Here is a 19,262-nt window from a genome sequence, read left to right on the forward strand (position 1 = left end):
AGGTGAAAGTACAGAGATTGCTCATATGCCCCTGCCCTCAGGGAGATATTTGTTAGGGGAAAAAAAAAAACAAACTTAAAAATCTGGAAGCTGGAAATCAGACCGACAACTGGTAAGTAAATACGTCGCCTTGAGATGCCAGGGTATCCTCCTTCCCAAGACCACTGTCCAGACGGCAGTGGGGGGCGGCTTTCCCAGGACACTCTGCTGTGTCACTCAGTGACACAGCTGGCTGTCGCCTGTGCTCTCCAGGGTCTCCTGCGGAGGAAGGACCCCAAGCTCTCTTCTGCTCCCCCTGGGCCAGGGCCAGGCATCCTACTCCCTGAACCCTCACCTCCCTGTCCCCAGACGGGGCTTTTCTGGAAAAGCCTAGGGCCTGGATGAGGTCACTTTCCCAACACCAGCATCACACCCAAGACCTCTGATGCCCCTTTCCTGCCTGCAGGTCCTGTCCCCATGCAAAACAACTCACACAAAAAGCCCTCCATGAAGCATCCTGCCCTGATCCCAGCAACCCACACCGCAGCCCAGACCCCTTAATGTTACATTTAATATCATGCCAGGACATGGGCACCTGGAGCCCAGATAGGTTGTATTTTATAAATCTCCTATAGGCGTGAGGAAATAAAGAAATAGATTTTTTTAAAGATTTATTTATTTTTAGAGAGTGTGGGGAGAGGGTCAGAGAGAGAGAGAGAATCTCCAGCAGACTCATTGCTGAGCGTGGAGCTGGACTTGGGGCTCGATCCCACGACCCTGAGATCATGACCCAAGCCATCATCAAGAGCTTAACCCCACCAGGTGTGCTGGATAGATGGATTTTGTCTAACTCACCTGTTTTTATAGTGATCCTACTTGATGAATTTGGTGTAAAGAGTCTCTAGTCCCACGAAATTTTTTAACGTAATAAAATTTACTTCAAAACATTTTACGTTTTGCTTCTGATGGTGCTCTTGGAAGCTGGATCCTTCAGTGATCTGGCCTCTCTTGGGATCTCGGGCTGCGAGAAAGGAGCCAGCGTAAGAGACGTTTCCACACCTACGGGAGCCACCAGCGTCAGCAATGCGCGGGAAGTACACGCACTTGCAAGGAAGGCCCACTTCCCTGATTTTCTGAACGGGACTTTCACCTGAAATAGGAGAGCTAACATGGAAGTCACGTGCTTGGCGCTTGTCCCTAAACCTGGAGTCAGACACGCGCCATGCCGCAGGTCTCCCTTCGCAGCCCAGCAAGAGCCCGCAATCCCGTTTCACAGGTGAGGACACTGAGGCTCGGTGGGGATTCCACATCCGTCCAACCCTGAGCCTGGGTTTTTACTCAACAAACGTCCTGACTTTTTCTGGAATTTTGTCCAAATGTCTTCTCTCTGTGCTGCTTCTAATACTACATTTTTATCAGGTTTGAGAAAACTAAACTTCTGTCCAGAGAAAGAATCCTCTCTCCATTCAGACACTGGCTTCTGTCTTGGGCAGGAAGATTCTCGGCTTCTCTGCCAGGTGTGCTGGAGCCCAATGGGCTGGAGCTGCCGCATGCTTGAGGGGACAGGGCCCAACTGTCATGCTTCCCATAGATTCCTAGGAACTCTTATCATCTTTTAGAATTATTGATTTGTCTATTTAGGTCGTCTCTTCACCCCACTCATGACCTTGATATCAAGAGTCGCACGTATCACTGACTAAGCCAGCGGGGTGCCCCCCCCTTATCATTTGTGCTTGGCCACGGGCCATGTTGAGGGTGCTTGCTGAACCTCGGCTGAGCCCACAGACTGGTGATATCCCTGGGTTCAGCTGGGATCCTAGGGCACAGACACCCCCTCTCTGCCTGGCCCATAGTTAACAATTGGAGTCCTGCCTGAGCCCCCTCTTTTGACTCCTCCACCTTCTTGTGAGCTCGTCCACTCTAGAACCCGCACCACCCACTCTGACGTCCCGATCCCCAGCCACCGGCCTCACCTGCCCACCTGCCTGCCACTCCCTGGCTCTGCCCATTCCACCCACTCTCTGGCCACCTGGCTCTCTGACCACTGAACTGGCTCAGACCTTGGCCCCCCAGACTCCACTCACTGCTCCTCCTGCCCCCTTCCTGGAAGCCCCCCGAAGCTGGCCAGTCCCGGGGTGGTCCTAGACCAGGCTAGCGAGAACCGTCCCAGGAGTGTGGGGCATGGACCATGCACACGAGCAGACAGACACAGGCTTGCGTTCTGCCTTGGTCACTGTGATGGCCTGAACATGTGTGTCCAAATCCCTACGTGGGAGCCTGAGCCCAGTGCGATGGTCTCAGGAGGGGGCGTCAGTGGGAGATGACCAGGGCCCTAGCGAGGGTACACCTTCTGTGGTGGGATCAGTGCCCTTGCAAAGAGGCCCCAGAGCCCTCTCTCCCCTTTCTGCACCAGGAGGGCACACGGGGAGACTGTCTGCCTCCAGGAAGGGGCTCAGCCCAGGACCAGCCCCTCTGCACCGGTCCTTGGACTTCCAGCCCCTGGATCTGGGAGAAATCAGTGTCTGTTGTTTACAAGCTCATGCACGGTGCTCGGTGCAGCAGCCAGAGCTGAGACTGTCCTCCCGTCTCTGAACTTCACTGTCCTCAGCAGTGGCGCGTGCAGTGTGAACAGCCAGACAGCAACAGAGCCTTTGCTGCGTGCTGTCTGAACACGTGGGTCCGCTCATTTCATGCCAGTCACAACCCTATGAGGTCAGTCCGATAATTATCCCCATTTTCCAGTGAGAACATTTAGGGACAGAAAGGTAAGTGATGACCAGGTGGCCCAAGGCCACAAGCACACATGGCAGAGCGGGAGGGATTAATGAAGTGACGCATGACACATTTCACAGAAATCCTGGCATTTAGAAAAACTCAGCGCCAGGAGCTGTTATTGCTGTTAATGTTGTGCCCTCGTGGGCTGGAGAGGGAAGGCTGAACAGGGGTGAGGACGTGAAAACCGCCCCCCACCCCGGAAGGGACACAAGCATGCGTGCTCTGAGACTGTCCCACCCACGTGGCCCAGGGTCACCACCCACACAATCTGGGAGCTGCTTCCAGGCACTTTCATTCCCCAAACACAGACCACTGGGGTCGGAGAGCTGGGAAAAAAAGCACCCCCTCACCCGCTCCCTCCAACAAGGAAGCTGAGGCCTGGGGAAGTTACTGACTGGGCAGAGGGGCCTTTCCACCTGAACAGATCCCCTTCCCCCCCCCAGGTGGCTCCCACATTTCTCCCCTCCCCTTGCTTTATTTCTCTTCGCCAATGCGCCGTCTCACTCACTCATTTGCTTTTGCTTCTTGTCTGCTTCCCTCAACCAGAGGGCAAGCCCATGAAGACCGATATTCATGGCGGTGTTAGCCACTGGGCCTCCAAGGCGAGGAAGTGCCTGACACTTTGCTGTGGCTGGGAAGTCAGCGTTGACTGAGCGAGTCTCCGGCCTACCGGTGAGCCCCTCATGAGTCCACCCCCGGGTCCACACTGGGCTCTGCGGACAAGGCGCTGGCAACAGCGGACTCCACCTGGCCGCTATTCCTGCACTTGGGCGTCGCCGGGGCATGGCCCCTCTCCAAGGCTGAGTTTCAGTCCCACAGGGTCTCTCCTCCACGTCTCCAAGCTTCAGCGCCTCCAATCTCCTCCTGTTGCTCACGTGGCTGGCCCTACCCGTAGCAGAGCAGCCGTAGAGGCCGCTGCCCCTGACACATCTGGCAGCTCCAGTCATGGGCTGAATTCCTGCTTATGCCCTTATACAAGTTAACAGTTTGTTACATTCAGTTATTTCTTTTCGGACCCCTGCTGTGGTTCCTGCCTCAGCTAGACGGAGATCTGACCACAGCCACAGCCTTCCCACCTCCCCGCCCCTGCAAGCTTGGCGCGGGGGTGGGGAGGCACCCTGTGCCCTCGTGACTCCCTCACCATCTCCATCTTTGCCTGTTGCTCATGGCAAAGCCGCTGTCTTGGCTGCAGTCTCTCTCCTGAGACAGCAGGGAGGCACGCAAGGGCAGAAGTCGCATCTTACGCATGTCTGTAGCCCGACAACCGCATAGCACTCTTCCCTGCGCATAGTAGGTGCTCAGTTATGCTCAACAAGCCTCATAGACGTCTCATGATCCAGATGTTCCAACGTGGCAGGAAAGCTGCTGTGTCCACACGCTATCCAACCTCATATACATACCAAAGAAGAAACAAAAAGGTAAAAATTCCATGTGTCCATAAAAACACAACAAAACAGACAGAGAGGAAGCAGCTGGAGTTTTCTGCTTTAATCCCTATGGTGCAAACAGGGACTTAGAGGCGTGACATGGCGGGTGCCCGTGAGTCTCCCTGCTCGTGGTGTTGGGCTGTGATGATGTCTCTGTGTTATTACTTCCATTTCCATGTTGGTGCTGGCACAGGTGGCAAGGGTCCCAGGGACGCCGCTCCCGCCTGAGCTCAGCAGAGGGCTTGCTGAGCTCTCCCACCCCCACCCGGACAGCCAGCAGCCCTGAGACCAGCAGGACCTGCCCACCAGGGGTCCCTCCTCTGTCTCCATCTCCCTTCTCCTTCCTCTCCGTCTCCCTCCTCCTCCCACCCTTCCCCCATTTCTGGGGGAGCATCAATCAGAATCCCGGGTGTGCAAGATAGCAGCCTTCTGCAAGCTGACTGTGCTTCCCCCGTGTAACCAGGACAGCGTTGTGATGAAATTCAGAAATTAATTAGTAGTAAATGTTTCGAGGGTGCAGGTAGCAGTGGGAAGCCCTCCTGTCCTTTCTCAGACGTGTCTCTGGGGGACTTTTCCACTCCAGGGGCACACTTCTTGCCTCCCCAGGGATAATCTCCATCAAGGACCATCCCCAGGGCCCCTTCTTCTCTCTGGGTATGGAGGACATGGCTGGCTGCATGTCAGGACACTCACAGCCGCCTGAAGGTCTCCGTGGGTCCTTTCTATCCCAGGGAACTGGGGGAGAAGATGCCATCTAACAGCCTGAACCACGGGAGGCCCAGGACTGTGCCTCACCCAGAGAGGAGTCTGAAAGCTCTCCCTCTGACCTAGAAGGGAAAAGTAGCCGCAGCAAGGTCATGGTAGAGAAAACGGGAATGAGCAAAGAAGGTGTCCTTCAGGGCTGTGGTAACAGAACCTTCCAGAAGAGGCCAGGCCTCTTTATCCTGGGCTCTCGCCTTCTCTCATGCTGTTCCCCACATCCAGGACATCTTTCCCTCTGGTTAACCCGTGCCAGCATGATGCCCGAGGCAGGTGGTTCTCAGTAAGTATTTCCTGGACGGGTGAATGGAAAGCTCCAGCTCTCAAGCCCATCCAGCACAAAGCCTGCTCCCAGTCCTGTAGCCACACAGCAGGCTCCCTCCGCTCACAGCCTGACTGTTCTGCCCCAGGAGCATGGACGTCGTTTCATGTTGTTGTGATGCGTGCACGAGTCTATGTCCCCATTGGATAGTCAGTTCTTGGAGGTGGGACCTGTCTTACTCCTGGTCGTTTGCACACGGCCCTGCAAGTCCTAGGGCAAGTGCCGAGCAAGACACGTAGTCAGTGCGCCAAACACATGCCCAGGTGGATGGATTTCTGCGTGGAGCTCCCAGTGCCCGGAGAGTGAGGGGATGCCAGTCTGGATAGCCGGGGTCCTCAGGGCCGAACAGAGGCCCCTGTGCCCACGGGATAGGCCCTCTGTGCACACATGTGTGTCCCTAAACATCTGGAACCCTCTGTGTCACTCTCTCTGCAGCAACCAAGGGCCAGCCACAGTGAGATGCAGGTTCTCTTTAGATAAAAACAGTCAAGGCCCAAAGAACTCAGAAAGAAACTGAATTCAGTCACCCCACACACGCTCCTAGAAAGGCATCCATATAGAGAAGCTGAACCAGAAAGAGAGCTCTCAGCGGAGATTCCCTTTTAATGCATGAGACTTCCCTGCAGGGCACATGGGTGGCCCAGCAGGTTGGGCCAATTGGTTAGGCATCGGGCCTGGGCCTTGGCCCCTCTGGGCCCTGGGAGAATGGTTTCACCCTACGTGGACGTTGGGGTCCTATAAGGGGATGCATCTAGCTGTACTTCTGGATGTGGAAGATTAATCCCTGACCAGAGCCTCAGAGGCCAAGGTGTTTACTGTCCAGTTGTAGGAGGCGGGCACACGGGAGGGAATTAAGATTGGAGGAGTGTCAATGGGGGTCAGGGAGACCATGATGCAGTCTGTGTCCTTGTGGGGGCCCCAGAGAGCTTGCCTGCTCCCCTCCCTGCTCTCTGGCAGCCGCACACCGCAAAGAACATGACGAAGGGGCCTGTCCCCAGAGCCTGACCACCTGCACTGGGATCTCGGCCACCTGGCCTCTGGGTCTGTGGGAACAATACCCCCATCTGTGGCATCTGCCCCGGCAGGCCGAGCACCTCATCCCCCCATCCCAAGGCCACCTGGGAGAGCCAGGTCTGCCCCGCCAGCCCATTAGGACACTGGCTTGGGGTCTACTTTCTCACCAGCCATGAAGATCCTCATGTCCCACGGGGAGGGAAACCGGCCTGAACTGCGGTTTCCCTATTTGTGGGGCAAGAATCCCTACGGCAAGGATCTGCCGTCCACTCAGCAGACGCTGACTTCTTGGGCCACAAGTGCTGAAGAGAGGCCCAGTCTTCCTTCCTCAAAAGGGCAGAAAACAGCCCACCCCTCCTCGGAGGGCTGGAGCTGCTCCATCCCGGAGGACCCCAGAGGCCGCCCCACCCACAGCTCCTCCTCCAAGAGATCTCCCCACCTTCGACCTCAGCAGCTCCAGCCTGTCTTTTCCCAAAACTTCTCTCCTAAAGCATGAGAAGCAGGGCCCTCCCCACATTACACATCGCCAGAGAAAAGCAAGAACCACTGGGACCAAACTTTATTTGACTTCGGTCCCTCCACTGGGCTCCGGGGTCAGCTTACACGTGACTGTGCATGTGGGACAGGCCAGGACCTCCAGGGACACGGACGGGCGGGGAAGATGGGAACAACCAATGACTGACATCCGGGGCTCCTCGCTTGCGGAATTGTGCAGAAGGGGAAAAGGCAGCAGGAGGGCTGGTGTGGAGTGTCGCCGATGTCCACACACCCAGGTCAGACCAACACGCAGCATAGCCACTGCAAAAGAAGGACCCCAGGGTGAGCTCCGTGCTCTTCTGGGAGCTGGCACAACTGTGCCAGAGATACTCTCCTGCCTGGTGTGGAGTGACCTGTGGTGACTCCATGCTCCCCTGAGCACCTGGGAGCCCTTAACTCAGTCCCAACTCCATGAGCCCTCTCGACAGGTGGCTTAGCAAAGGCTCAGACTTCCACCAACAGGTGTGTGTGTGTGCGTCAGTGTGTGAGCATGTGTGTGTATAGACACAATGTCAGGGTCCGGGTACCTGCCAGTACACCTCCAGGAAGACCTCCCCCACATCATTGGAAATAGGTCACCGACATTCCTGCTGGGTTTGGATCACCTTCTCTCCGTCCATCTAAGACATCCGTTCCTGGAAGTCAGGCGTTGAATTGCACCCACCAGCCGTATTTCCATTCCGATCAGCAAGGGGTGGCATCCCAACATGATCTGAAATGTAGCTGTAGCTTTATCTTCAAGATAATAAGGGATGTATATGTTGGGAAGACCATGGGACAATCCCATTTCTCCCCACAGTTGCCACCCGAGAAGGCACGCTAGAGCCACGTGGAAATAACAGGTCACTGAGCGAGCCCCATTCGGTACCTGTGACAATCCAGAATCCAAGTCTCATCAGCAAGCCGTTCCCCAGAACCCCAGCCACCTATCTCAGCCAGGGAGAGCCAGACCGCGCTGCTCTGGTCCTTGTCCAGCAGCCTGAATAGTTCTAGAACTCCAGAGAAGGAAGGAAATTAGACTTCAGGACCGCAGAGAGCTGCCTCTGTCCAGCATCCCCCCCAAGCCCCCTTCCCTGACCCCACAACCCCCACGTGGCTGCAGGGACTCTGGGAAGCTCCATGTGGTGCCCCACATGGGTCTGGGGGCAGGCGTCCCTCTGTGCCAGGGGACAAGCTCACTATCTCCACCTCTGAGGCTCTAGAACTTCATTCTTCCCATGGGGCCGGGGGAGGCGGGAGCTGTGGACAGATTGCTGTCACCACTTGGTGGGCGAGCTACTCCCTCCCCTTACTCTCTAGCGGCCCTGCCTTTTCCCTCTAGAACTCCCCCTCCCCGTGAGGAGACCCCTCCCTGAACAGGACGCCTTCACGTGCACCCATAAACCGAGGTGGCAGGAGCACACGCAGCCCTCCTGGGAGCTGACATGGGCTCTGCACGTGACCTCCAAACAGATACTAAGACATTTAAGCCCCGCTCCCGGGACTCGCTCAGCCTGGCCCAGGGACAGCTCCCGGCAGCCGACAGCCAGCATCACCACAAGCAACAACCAACATGGCCATGTTCTGAGTCTCAACAAAAGGGCAGCCCCTGACCTTGGGCGTGGCCAGCTCCTGCCACCTCCTCCAGGAGGCCTGCCTGGCTCCGTGGCCCAGTTCTGCAGCAGAAAGGGCGGGGCTGAGGGACAGGCCGACTCACTGAAGAGGGTCTCCAGGTGGGTCACACAAGCCATGAAGCCATCAAAGTCGACGCAGAGTCTGCCACATGCATACTGTAGGCCAAGGGTCTGCTGCACCTGAGTGCTGAGCGTGAAACCTGCTGTGGGGAGCCAGAGTCATGGGGGAGTGCGGGACTCAGGGTGGACACAGCCAGGCCTCCTCCATGGGACGTGGCCACCCCACCACAATCCTTGGGGCTTAGCCTCTGCCCTGGGACTGAATGAGGCCTGTGGCTCCAACACCAGCTGCGTATGGCATCTGCCAGGTGAGAAAGCTGTGCCAGAGAAGCTGGGCACATGGCCTTCCTGGCCCACCCCCCACCCCAGCAGCGGCGAGATCCTTGGGGAAAGGAGCCAGCAACACTGGGATAGGGAGGGTGCTCGCACAGCGCTCACATCGGTGTCTAGGAAAAGAGAGCGGCCACGGACGGTCATTTGCCATCATCCCATTCAGAGTTTTTAAAAGGAGCACATCGGGTCCTGAGACCTTGTCTCTAGGACGCTTCCTCATCTGCCTTCTGGGGGGACGCCCTCATCTCGTGGGCAACAATGATCCCCGAGTGGTTGTGATCAGTTTCCCGGTAGATGTCCTAGAGCAGGAGGGAGAGATTCCAAGTAGTAAACAGCCGTCTGAGGCCCCACCAAAGTGACTCCCTCCACTGCGTTCTACGCACTCCTCCCAGCAACCACAGGCCCCAGTTCTTAACCTGCTTCCCAACACAAGAAACTGAGGTTCAGAGCATAGAGGAACTTCTCCAAATTTCTACATCCAGAACGTGCTGCAGCTGGGACCTGGATCCCGTCCGTTTCAAAGCATCTGTCCCGCAACACAGGGGCCCACGGTGCCCGTCAGAACGGCCACAGTGAGCTGGGCCCTGTCCCGGACCTGCTGGGTGAGCATCTCCAGCAGCGGGATCCGGGCAACTGAGTATTTAAAATCCCATGGACAACGAAGGGCTGATGCTCTGGTACTTGAAATATGGGGCCAAGTGGAAAATTCCAGCACAATGGGCTGTGTGATGTGTGATTCCGCGTCAGTGAGCTTGCTAGAATAGGCAGGTCTGTGGAGACAGAGTGTGGACTGGTGTTTGCAAGGCCGAGTTGGGATGGGGGAGGGGGCACACGGGGGGCTAGCAGCTCCCAAATAGACATCCAAGTCAGTGGTGAGTTCAAGAAGTTGATTCAGAGACCAAGGGACCATTGGCAGCAAAGCGAATCAACACTTAACCATTATTTGTGGCCCATGAATTAAGTAGTTACGCACACCTGCCTCACAGAAGGACAAAGGGCTGAAGGGTCCCAGCGTCTGTGGCTCTGGACCACAGGGACAGCGCCCTCTCTCCATCGCTGATAGCCCCAGGGGGTCAGCACACACCTCTGCACGACTGCTGTGCAAAACAGAGTCATCCCTCCTGCCCCAAGGTCCTCAGGCCTCATCCGAACACTGAGGAGAATCTCCCCAGCCTCCGTGTTTCAAAGATGGAGGATGATGATCTGGCCCCACCCCCCGCAAGGACCATTCTCCCTCTGGCCCTTTGCTTTTGTTGTTCCACCTAGAATGTTCTAGCCTCCCCCATCCCTTCCAAACACTCTTCCACATTTTTCAGTGTAAATCAGGGTTAAACTGGGCCAGAGAAGACAAATGGGTTTTATCACCTGTGGTGAGCCTAAACTGATGGTGGTGGCTGTGGGGGGACCATGTTGCTGCAGGAGACAGAGCAGAGGTGGAGGGGGAGGGAAGGGGTGGAGGAGGGGAGAGGGGAGACCCCTCACCTGTGAAATGGGGATAACCAGTTCCTTACTGCGAGGGCAGCACCTGCAGCCGCCAGCTCCAGCAGCACAGGGGGCCCTGCTCGTCCTCTCCCTCCCCTCTTGCGGGAAAAGTCCAGGAGTCATTAAATCAGGAAAAGGAAAAATACTGCAACACGCAAAGGATACGTCCATCAGGTTGATGGGATAATGCGACTTCTGAGCACAGCACTTGGTACCCGGTACGCTTCTAGAGGACCGCTAATTCTGCAGGGGCAAGCCCCCACACCTCGTCCTCAGAATACTCTCACATGGTCGGGACTACCAGCATCCCCATTTTGTACATAAGGACACGGAGGCCCAGACAGGCTGAATACATTGCGAGCAGCAGGGGCAGAGCCGGGGTCTGAAGGCAGGCCGTCCGAGGACAGCCCTGACACAGTCCTCGCTCACCCCACTTGGAGCTGGCCTCCATCTCACCCAGCCCACACCTGGGAGCCAAAGACCCTGCACCCATCCCCTCTTCTCTCACCCCTTCTCAGCAGAAGCCAGAGCTGTAGCAGAGAGCAGAGACCAGCGGGCCAGGGCCCACGCTATGCTCAGCCCCAGCCTGACAACTCTCCAGGGCCCAAGCTGCCTCCTCCTCTGCATCCTGCATCTCAACCCAGTTCCGGCCCTTGTTCCACCAGTGGGAAGCCTCCAGCAGCCCATCCCCGCCCATGTCCCCATCCCCACCCTTACCCCAGTCCCTGTCCCTATCCCATCCCCATCCCCATCCCCACTCTGGTCCCCATCCCCACCCTCACCCCAGTCCCTATCCCAGTCCTCATCCCCATCTGCCTCCCAATCCCTACCCTCATTCCAGTCCCAGTTCCATCTGCATCCCTGTCCTTGTCCCCACCCCAGTCCCCATCCCAGCCCCCACTGTCATCCCAGTCCCCATCCCCATCCCAGTCCCCATGCTAGTCCCCACCCGCATCCTCATCCCCATCCCCATCCTGGGCCAGACAAGAAGCCAGGCCCTGGGAGTCGGAGCTATGGCTCCAATGTGCACTGTCCCACAGCATCAACCTGGTACTTTCGTGGGGAGATTCCACTGGTCGAGTGACCCTCTGCCTGGGTTTTCCTCCCAAGACCCCCCAACACCTTTCTGGAGCATCAGCCCCACCCCCGCATCCCTGCTGGACACCCGTGGGCCCCCAGGGCCAGAGTTCACAGGCCCCTTCTCCTCCACTGAGCTCCTGATGCCCTCGCCCCCCCTCGCCCCTACTCTGCACTGCTCAGGCTCCCACGATCTTTCTGGAAAGCTCCAAGGAAGAACTTACCTTTGGAAAAGGCCTCATTCAGAAGAATCCTGAGCTCATGGGCACCGATCTCAGAATCCTAGAAAGAGGAACCCAAACGCAAGTCATGCCAGGTCCTGGAAAATTTCCAGGGTGTGAGGCTGATGTGGACCAGACAGCATGTGCAAGGGCCCTGGGACATCTTTAGAAACTCTAGTTCTTAGCTTCCCTGGGGTTGCCCATGGCCTGGTGAGAATGTGGTGATGGGCGGGACCAGGAGCCACATGCCTGCTGCCGAGGGTCCTCACATCCTCAGAATCACTGTGGCCTCCTTCATGGAGCAAGGACCTGTGGTTTTGTAAACTTGTGAACACCATACACATGCACAGTGGAACATGTCATCCCATGTGATGTGATTCCTGCAGGTTCACAGCTGAAGCTAACACGGTCTTGCCCAAAACACATGCTCCTCCCCTCGGCATCTCAGGTGGGAGCCCCCCAAACTGGGTGTGGAGGTGTTGAGGAAGATTTCTTGAGCGTGCCAGAGGGAAGGTTTGCCATTTAACCTTCAGACGGGGACAGACCTTGGGCAAGACACACAAGGTGCAGAAAAGGGCACGGGGCTGGGGTCTGGTTCCAAGTGACTATGTGACGTCAACCATGTCTCTTCCCCTGTGACCTGTGTTTTCATCCTTTGTACCAGTGGCCTCACCACCCGAGCCATGGCGGGCCCCCAAGAGCAATAAGGGGAAGGCTCCGCAGAGCCCCCCGGGCGCCCACGTGAAGACCTCAGGACCTTCTGCTCAGTATCCAGACCAAGCAAGCTGCCCCCCTTGCCTGTGGGAAAGAGCCTGTGTTCAGACCTTGGCCTGGCATTCTGGAGGCCACGTGTGGCTGTCCGCTAAACCACAGTGAGGACTCCCGCAGGGCAGGGGAGGGGGCACAGGTGCCTGACGGCGGACACGGAGACAAGCTCTTTGTTCATTGTACTTGATGTTCTCAATAAAACATGACCCTCGGCAGCCAAGGCAACAGGCTCATTAGTGAAAACACTGGTTTGAGCATCAAATAAGACAGAAACTGACTCATATTTGCAGGAGTTCCTTCAACAGAAAAGAACTGGGTGTGCAGTTTCATTTCCTGCAAAAGGATCCTGACATGCTTTCTTCAATTCCATTTTCCACCCCGAACTTCCCCAGGGTGGACAGTATTGTTTTTCCTCTTCTGTTAAGGACCGAACGATTGTGCCCCCAAATCCCTGTGTGGGAGCCTGAGCCCAGTGCGATGGTCTCAGGAGGGGGGGTCAGCGGGAGGTGACCAGGCCCCAAGTGAGAGTAGAGTTCCCATGGTGGGATCAGTGCCCTTGCAAAGGGGTCTCAGAGGCCCCTCACCCCTCTCTGCACCAGGAGGGCACGTGGGGAGGCTGTCAGCTGCCAGGAAGGGGCTCAGCCCAGAACTAGACCCCTTGCACCAGACCTGGGATGTCCAGGCCTGCTATTTAGAGGTCCGTCCACAGTGCTCAGTGCAGCAGCCAGAGCTGAGACACCAGCCAAGGCCCTGGGGTACAACCCAGTACCCTCCAGAGAGCAGTGCACACGCTCTACTTCTGTGTGGCCCTACAGGCCTGGAACTGTGATAAACCCAAGTCCTCACACAGCACAGGGCTGACAGGGGCAGGGGCACCATGTGTCCAAGCACTGTTGGCACCAGACCTGCCCTGAATCCCGCAGCCGAGGGCAGGCGAGTGGCAGCTGGCGTAAGTGAGTGCCTTCTCCCCCCTCAGAAGCATATTGATTTAGGGATGTCTCACCGCCCTGCTCCTGGATTTCCTGCTTTCTCAAGAGTCCATCGATGCAGCAAGAGACACGACCTTGGGACCATCGTTGTCCCCACAGTGCAGGGAGAGACCAGAGCTAAGGGAGGCCCCTTGCCTTTCATGCCCACGGAGATGCCAGGGACAGAGTTTGAAGTGGCCTGAGGTCTTCGCCACCTCCTGCCTGTGGGGGAGGTTGCGGTGGCCCCACTCACCTTCCCCGCAAGCTTCCCCAGAAGGCTCCCGAGCTGGCCGTCCTCCTGGTCCACCTTGCTGGGGAGCAGCTGGCGGGAAGCACAAAGCAGAGTTAGCTGGAGATCGCTGGGAGACTGAGGATTTCTCATCCATCACTCCCTGTTCCTATCGCACACGCCCCCCTCCCCCGCCAGCGTTGGCTCCCTGGGGCGAGGGGCGGCCTTCCCTCTCTGATGTGGGGAGACGATCCCACCAGCCCTGAGTGTCCAGCTTCAACCCGGAACTGCTTAAGAAAAGGACAGAACTGAGAGCAGAGAATCACTGTCTGGCCTGGGGGCCACTCCAGAGACACCCCAGAGACCCTCCGGGAGTCTGTGAACCCCAGAAACCACATGAACATGCTGGGTAGTGCCGACGCTTGTTTTCTTAGAGTTCCTCAGACTCTCAAAGAGCCACAGGATTTGAAAGTAATTGGGTCACAGCCTAGCAGACGCAGCAGAAGTCAGAGCCAGAAGACGGAGGCTGGACACGGGAGGGGCCACGCAGCAGATTCTGCACAGGCTCCCGGGACCTTCCCTCAGTCTGTGGTTAAATGAGAGGTCTCCTCCGTGGCCTCTCTTCCAGAAGCAAACGCCAGCTGACAGGAGTCAAAGCCCTGGAGGCCTGGTACGCCACAGTGCCAGAGCGTCTGTTCTGAGAGATCTCGAACCTCATGTGGGTTTCCAGCCAGCACATCCCCCATCTCCCTGGAGCACAAAGAAAGGAGAAAAACAAACACAGTAAATAAACAGTACAGATGATCAAGTGCTTCCAGGAAGCATTTCACTTTTCTGAAGCATTGGCTTCCCACCCAAGACCCTCAGTCACTACTAGCACCAAGCCACACGGACTGAATCCTGACCCCATCCCTCCCTTCCCTCCTAACCCCCAGCCCCCCCCCCCTGGGATTTGTCACCAGTTGAGAGCTGCCCCGGCGGAGGCCCTTCATGGAACCTGAAATATTCGCCTTGGTGGCCCCACTCTGGAGGATTCTCTCTCACCACTGGGGGACCCACTTCTGGGAATCCCTGTAGACACGGCCTCTGGACACTGAGCCAGCAAGCCCCCAGGTCGTGCGTGCAAACACGCACAGGGGTGTGTGATATGATGTGCATGTATATGTAGGTGTGCGGTGGGAGGGGGTATGCATGGGTGTGGCGTGTGTACGCGTGTGTGCATGGGTTTATCATGTGTGCAGAAGAAGTGGTGCCCCTCTCTGGACCCCACTCACTGGGCCCAGGGGCCGTCCCTACTGGAGGGAGATCCTCTGCCCAGCATTGAACTGTTGGAAGCAAACAGCCTGGGGTCCCACAGACCCACGGGGGCAGGAAGGGGACACTGAGCAGAAGACCCGTGAGAACCGGAAGTTTACAGATCCTGTCTGGGATGCGGCAGCTCTGACCCAGGCCCTGAACCTGCCAGGCCACACGTTGCCTCCCCACTCGGACCCTCAGCTCAGCCGGCACTGCGGAGGGACAGGGCGCGCACAGGGTCTGGCCTTCCGTGAGAACACCCTCAGGCAGAAGTCTCCGTCCTGTACTCCCCGCGGGCGGTGTCTGGCAGGGTGCTGCAGCATGTGGAGGGCTGGCAGCCCAGGAAGAAGTTCTGGCCCGGGGCGCGTCGTGCGGTTCTCCAGCTGAGCAGAGCAGAGCAGGGTCCGTGTCCCTTGTAATCATGGACGACAGTGGCTGGAGAGTGCAGTCTTACGCTCTGCTTTGGGGGTGGCTGATTTTTAATGCCGGGTGAAGCCCCAGGAGGCCCCAAATTCTGCTGAGAACGTGCCCGTGTCTGGCGGCAGGAGTATGTGGGCACTTCTGGTGTCAGGCCCCATGTGAGGCACTTGCCTCCTGATGCCATCCTGGGTTAAACAAAGGGGGTGCGGAGCAGGGTCTTGGGCGCTCACGGCGCTCCTCGCGGGGAATCTGCCCTCACCAACCCCCCACTATCAATCCCACAGACCCTTCTCGGAGGCTGTAACCAGGCAGCCCTGAGCCCCCAGCTCAGACCTGAAGTCCTGCTCCTCAGGCAAGAGCACAGAAGGGCCTGCTCGCCTCTGCCTCTGGGGAAACATTTTGCCAGCTGGCAGGCAGGGGCAGTCAGGCTGGGAGGTCCCCCAGCTCCCGGCTCTTGGAGGAGTAAGGATGCGCCCTGTGACCCTTGTGTTTGGTAGGGGGAGGGGCTGGTGTGTGATGTGGGCTAATTAGTGACAGCAGGGCACCTAGGCTGTCATTACAGTGATTAACCCTCCCGTGGCTTCCTCAAGCCGCCTGTGTTGGAGGGCCTGTGCCAAGAAGCTGCAGGGCTGTGACTTCTGGGTGACCCGGAACACCCACCCCGGAGGGGACGGCATCCAGCCACAGTCAACAGACCCACTTCGGATTACAGGTCTGCTAAGCAGGGGAGGAAAGCGGGGCCACGTGCACCCAGCACCCTGGGTCAGGACTCCACGGGGGGTCTCCCGTCAGCTCCTGCTGACCGGGGTCCAAGGGCAGCCACCACGCTTGGGATTCTACCTCCTCCCCCTGCCCGGTCCCACAAACTTCCATATTCTGAGTAGGAGAATGCTAGAAGGGTGGCCAACAGGGGCCCGGCCAAGGGCTAGGTGTTATGGAGCCACGAAACCACAGAGCCAAGAGCTACGAGTCATTCTCGCCATCCCTGACACAGCAAGGGGGGCAGTCGGGGTCCACAGGGGCAGGCACTCGGGGGAGCTGAAGTACGGAAGTGCACTCTCTCAGAGTGCGTCAGGAAAGGGGCTCTCCCAGTTACAGCAACGGCGGGGCCGGGGGGCTGATTAGAGAGCCCTGTCTGGGGGCCCAGCATGGAACTGGAGGACACTGAGACAAGAGGGATTCCTCCATCCTTCCTGCCAGGGACACCACCAGGGCAAGGGCCCAGCAACAGTGTGGAGTTGGGCAGGGTCAAAAGCAGGTGGCCCTCAGTGTGGGCCGAGGGCTGGCCCAAGCATCCTGGAGGACGTGTTAGAAGTGCCCACCCCAGTCCCACAGCACCAGGGACTCTTTCAGAAGCCTGTGACAGCTCACGGGACCCACGGTGACGCATCAAGGACCCCAGGAAGCCCACTGTGCGTGTGTGTGACCTCCCCCTCACACGCGAAGGGGACGTTTCTGAGGGGAACCACCACCCCAGACTGGACGCCGATTTGGATGATTTTTCCAACCCATACTACCTCCGCGTGAGCTCATAACCAGTGATGGGAGTCCGGGAGCCAACAGGCAGGTGGCCCGCGGCACCGACCGGGTCCTGAGAATGTGGGCCCCCTGGCACACGCCACAAAGCTGGTGGAGCATGAGGACCAGTGAAATGGGGTATGCGATGCCACGGGGAAGGCACACACCCACGTCATTAGCACAGTCAACCCCAGAGGGGGGCCAGCATGGAACCGTGGTTCCCAACCTCGGCTGTAGGCCAGAATCATGCCCAAGATTCTGCAGTGAAACATCTGGGATGCAGCCTCCATACCCAGAGGGGTCCAGGGTGCAGCCATGGAGGGGCTCCCGGGGAGGATGACTCCCACGGGCCAGGCCTCCCCTGCCCAGAGGCGCTGCCTGTGGGGGTTCTCCCTTCTACCAGCCAGGGATAGGGGAGCCAGGGGAGCGTCAGCAGGAAACCCTGGATATTAAGTGTGACACAATGCTGTGTCACTGAGGAAACATGGAAGGATCCAGAGCCAATCAGATAAAGTGGGTGCTTCCTTCTCTTTTTTCTTTTTTTTTTCTTTAAAGATTTTATTTTTATTTATTTGACAGACAGAGGTCACAAGGCAGAGAGAGAGGGGGAAGCAGGCTCACCATTGAGCAGAGAGCCTGATGCGGGGCTCCATCCCAGGACCCTGAGATCATGACCTGAGCCGAAGGCAGAGGCTTTAACCCACTGAGCCACCCAGGCGCCCCGGTGCTTCCTTTTCTTATCAGAGATAAGGACATTTGTTCCTGTGGCTAGAGGACCCCATGGCATGCCCTCCACCAGGCACACGGGACAAAGGTCACCACAGTCCACCCCCCAGCGGGGGGTGGGGGGGACAGTGGGGTGGGACCCAGAGTCATCTCTGCCACCTGCCAGGGTCACTGGCTCACCAGAGTGTGTGGGAGAACCCGCTTCCCTCTGAGGCCACCAAGCCACATCTTCCCAAAGGAAGGCACCCCAGTCAGTGCTCACACACCTCTTTGGGGACCTGCGGAGCAGAAGGAAAGAGCAGTAATCCACAACAGCGAGGCCCGCCCTCCATGCCCTGCCACCCTCCCCACATCCTGCAGACAGACTGTCCTGTGTGAACTCGAGGCCGACTGAGATCACTTTACTCTGGAAGTCTGAAGGGGGAGGGGCTGGATTTTTTATTTTCCAGGCGTGTGATTGGTCAGGACCCCACATGTACAGGAGGGATGAGCTGGGGCTTGATGAGAGCAAACAGCTCCCAGACCTGCACGCCGGCACCCAGACCCAGAACGACGAGGCTCGTGGAAGGAAATGCAGGATCCCAAGTCCCAGTGAAAAGCCTGCCTGGCCTGAGCCTGTGTCACAGCGGGAAAATGACAGGGGACAGGGAGCGGGCAGACAGGCAGGGCTCTTCAGCCTCAGGGCATCAGGGTTGCTCCCCAACTGGTGACCTACACAGGTGTCCAGATTGTGGACACCCGAGCCTTAGTAGTAAGTTATAGGGGTCACAGAACGGTGCCCCTGCAACCCCAGGTGCCCCCTTATGACCAGGCACTTCCTATAACCCCAGGTGCCCCCTATGGCCCCAGAAGCTCCCTGTGACCCCACATGTCCCCTACGACCCCAGGGCCCCTATGATCCCAGGTTTTCCCTATGACCCCACAAGCCCCCTACAACCCCAGGTGCTTCCTACAACCCAGGTGCCCCCTATGACCCCGGGTGCCCCCTACGGCCCCAGATGTCCCCTATGACCCCAGGTGCCCCCTTATGACCATGTGTTTCCTGCAACCCCAGGTGCCTTCTATGACCCCAGGTGCCCCCATGACCCCAGGTGCTCCCTACAACCCCAGGTGCTCCCTATGACTCCAGGTGCCCCCTATGGCCCCAGGTCCTCCCCATGATTCCAGGTGGATGATCTTGAATGCATTCCGGGTGCCTTCCCGGGGTTCGTCCCCACGAGCAGGATCTGGTCTGGGGCCATCAGGCTTTAGGTGGGGTGGAAGGGCCAAGCTGGGAGAGAGTGAGCGTATTTATTTGAAATTCTTTCTCCCGCCATCAAGCCAGGATTAGGTTTCAACATGCCTTCTTCCACCACGAGAGACGCAAGTACCACATCCTGAACTCTAAAACTGTCAGTTCCAAGGTGGGGGGAGGAAGGGGCCCTCAAGGGGTACGAGCTTGGCAACTGGCTTCTTATCACAACACTTCTTCATCACGCATTAATGCATACTGAGGTGTTGGGCCTCCAGCTGGTTCTTGTTCTTCCTGATTAAAATTGTATCTTTCTCAAGAAATTCATTCTTCACAAAATTACCTAACGACGGCCACCACAAATCCCTCCGGAATTTGTTACAAGGAGTCTTTGGCAGTATAAAAAGTAGATTGTGATTTGTTCCTGGCTGGGCTTGTTGAGCCCCAAAGGCCTTGCTTCAACACATCTGTGAGGTGCACTGCAGCCTGGGACAGGGCCGTGGTCCG

General features: G+C 57.6%; 1 protein-coding gene across 1 annotated transcript in view; it reads right to left on the bottom strand.

The window, feature by feature from the left end:
* Positions 1–7,050: 7,050 nt before the first annotated feature.
* The window catches only part of LOC123927605 (calpain-8-like), a 36,009-nt gene continuing 23,797 nt past the window's right edge, over positions 7,051–19,262 (bottom strand). The window contains 13 exon segments of the mRNA XM_045982292.1: positions 7,051–7,076; positions 7,746–7,802; positions 8,450–8,626; positions 9,016–9,118; positions 9,370–9,589; positions 10,331–10,399; positions 10,810–10,831; positions 11,603–11,660; positions 13,589–13,657; positions 14,278–14,314; positions 15,148–15,219; positions 16,537–16,562; positions 17,791–17,802. Coding sequence (XP_045838248.1) covers positions 7,051–7,076; positions 7,746–7,802; positions 8,450–8,626; positions 9,016–9,118; positions 9,370–9,589; positions 10,331–10,399; positions 10,810–10,831; positions 11,603–11,660; positions 13,589–13,657; positions 14,278–14,314; positions 15,148–15,219; positions 16,537–16,562; positions 17,791–17,802 — 948 coding nt within the window.

The sequence above is a fragment of the Meles meles genome, chromosome 17, assembly GCF_922984935.1.
Source record: "Meles meles chromosome 17, mMelMel3.1 paternal haplotype, whole genome shotgun sequence".
NCBI classification, from domain to species: domain Eukaryota; kingdom Metazoa; phylum Chordata; class Mammalia; order Carnivora; family Mustelidae; genus Meles; species Meles meles.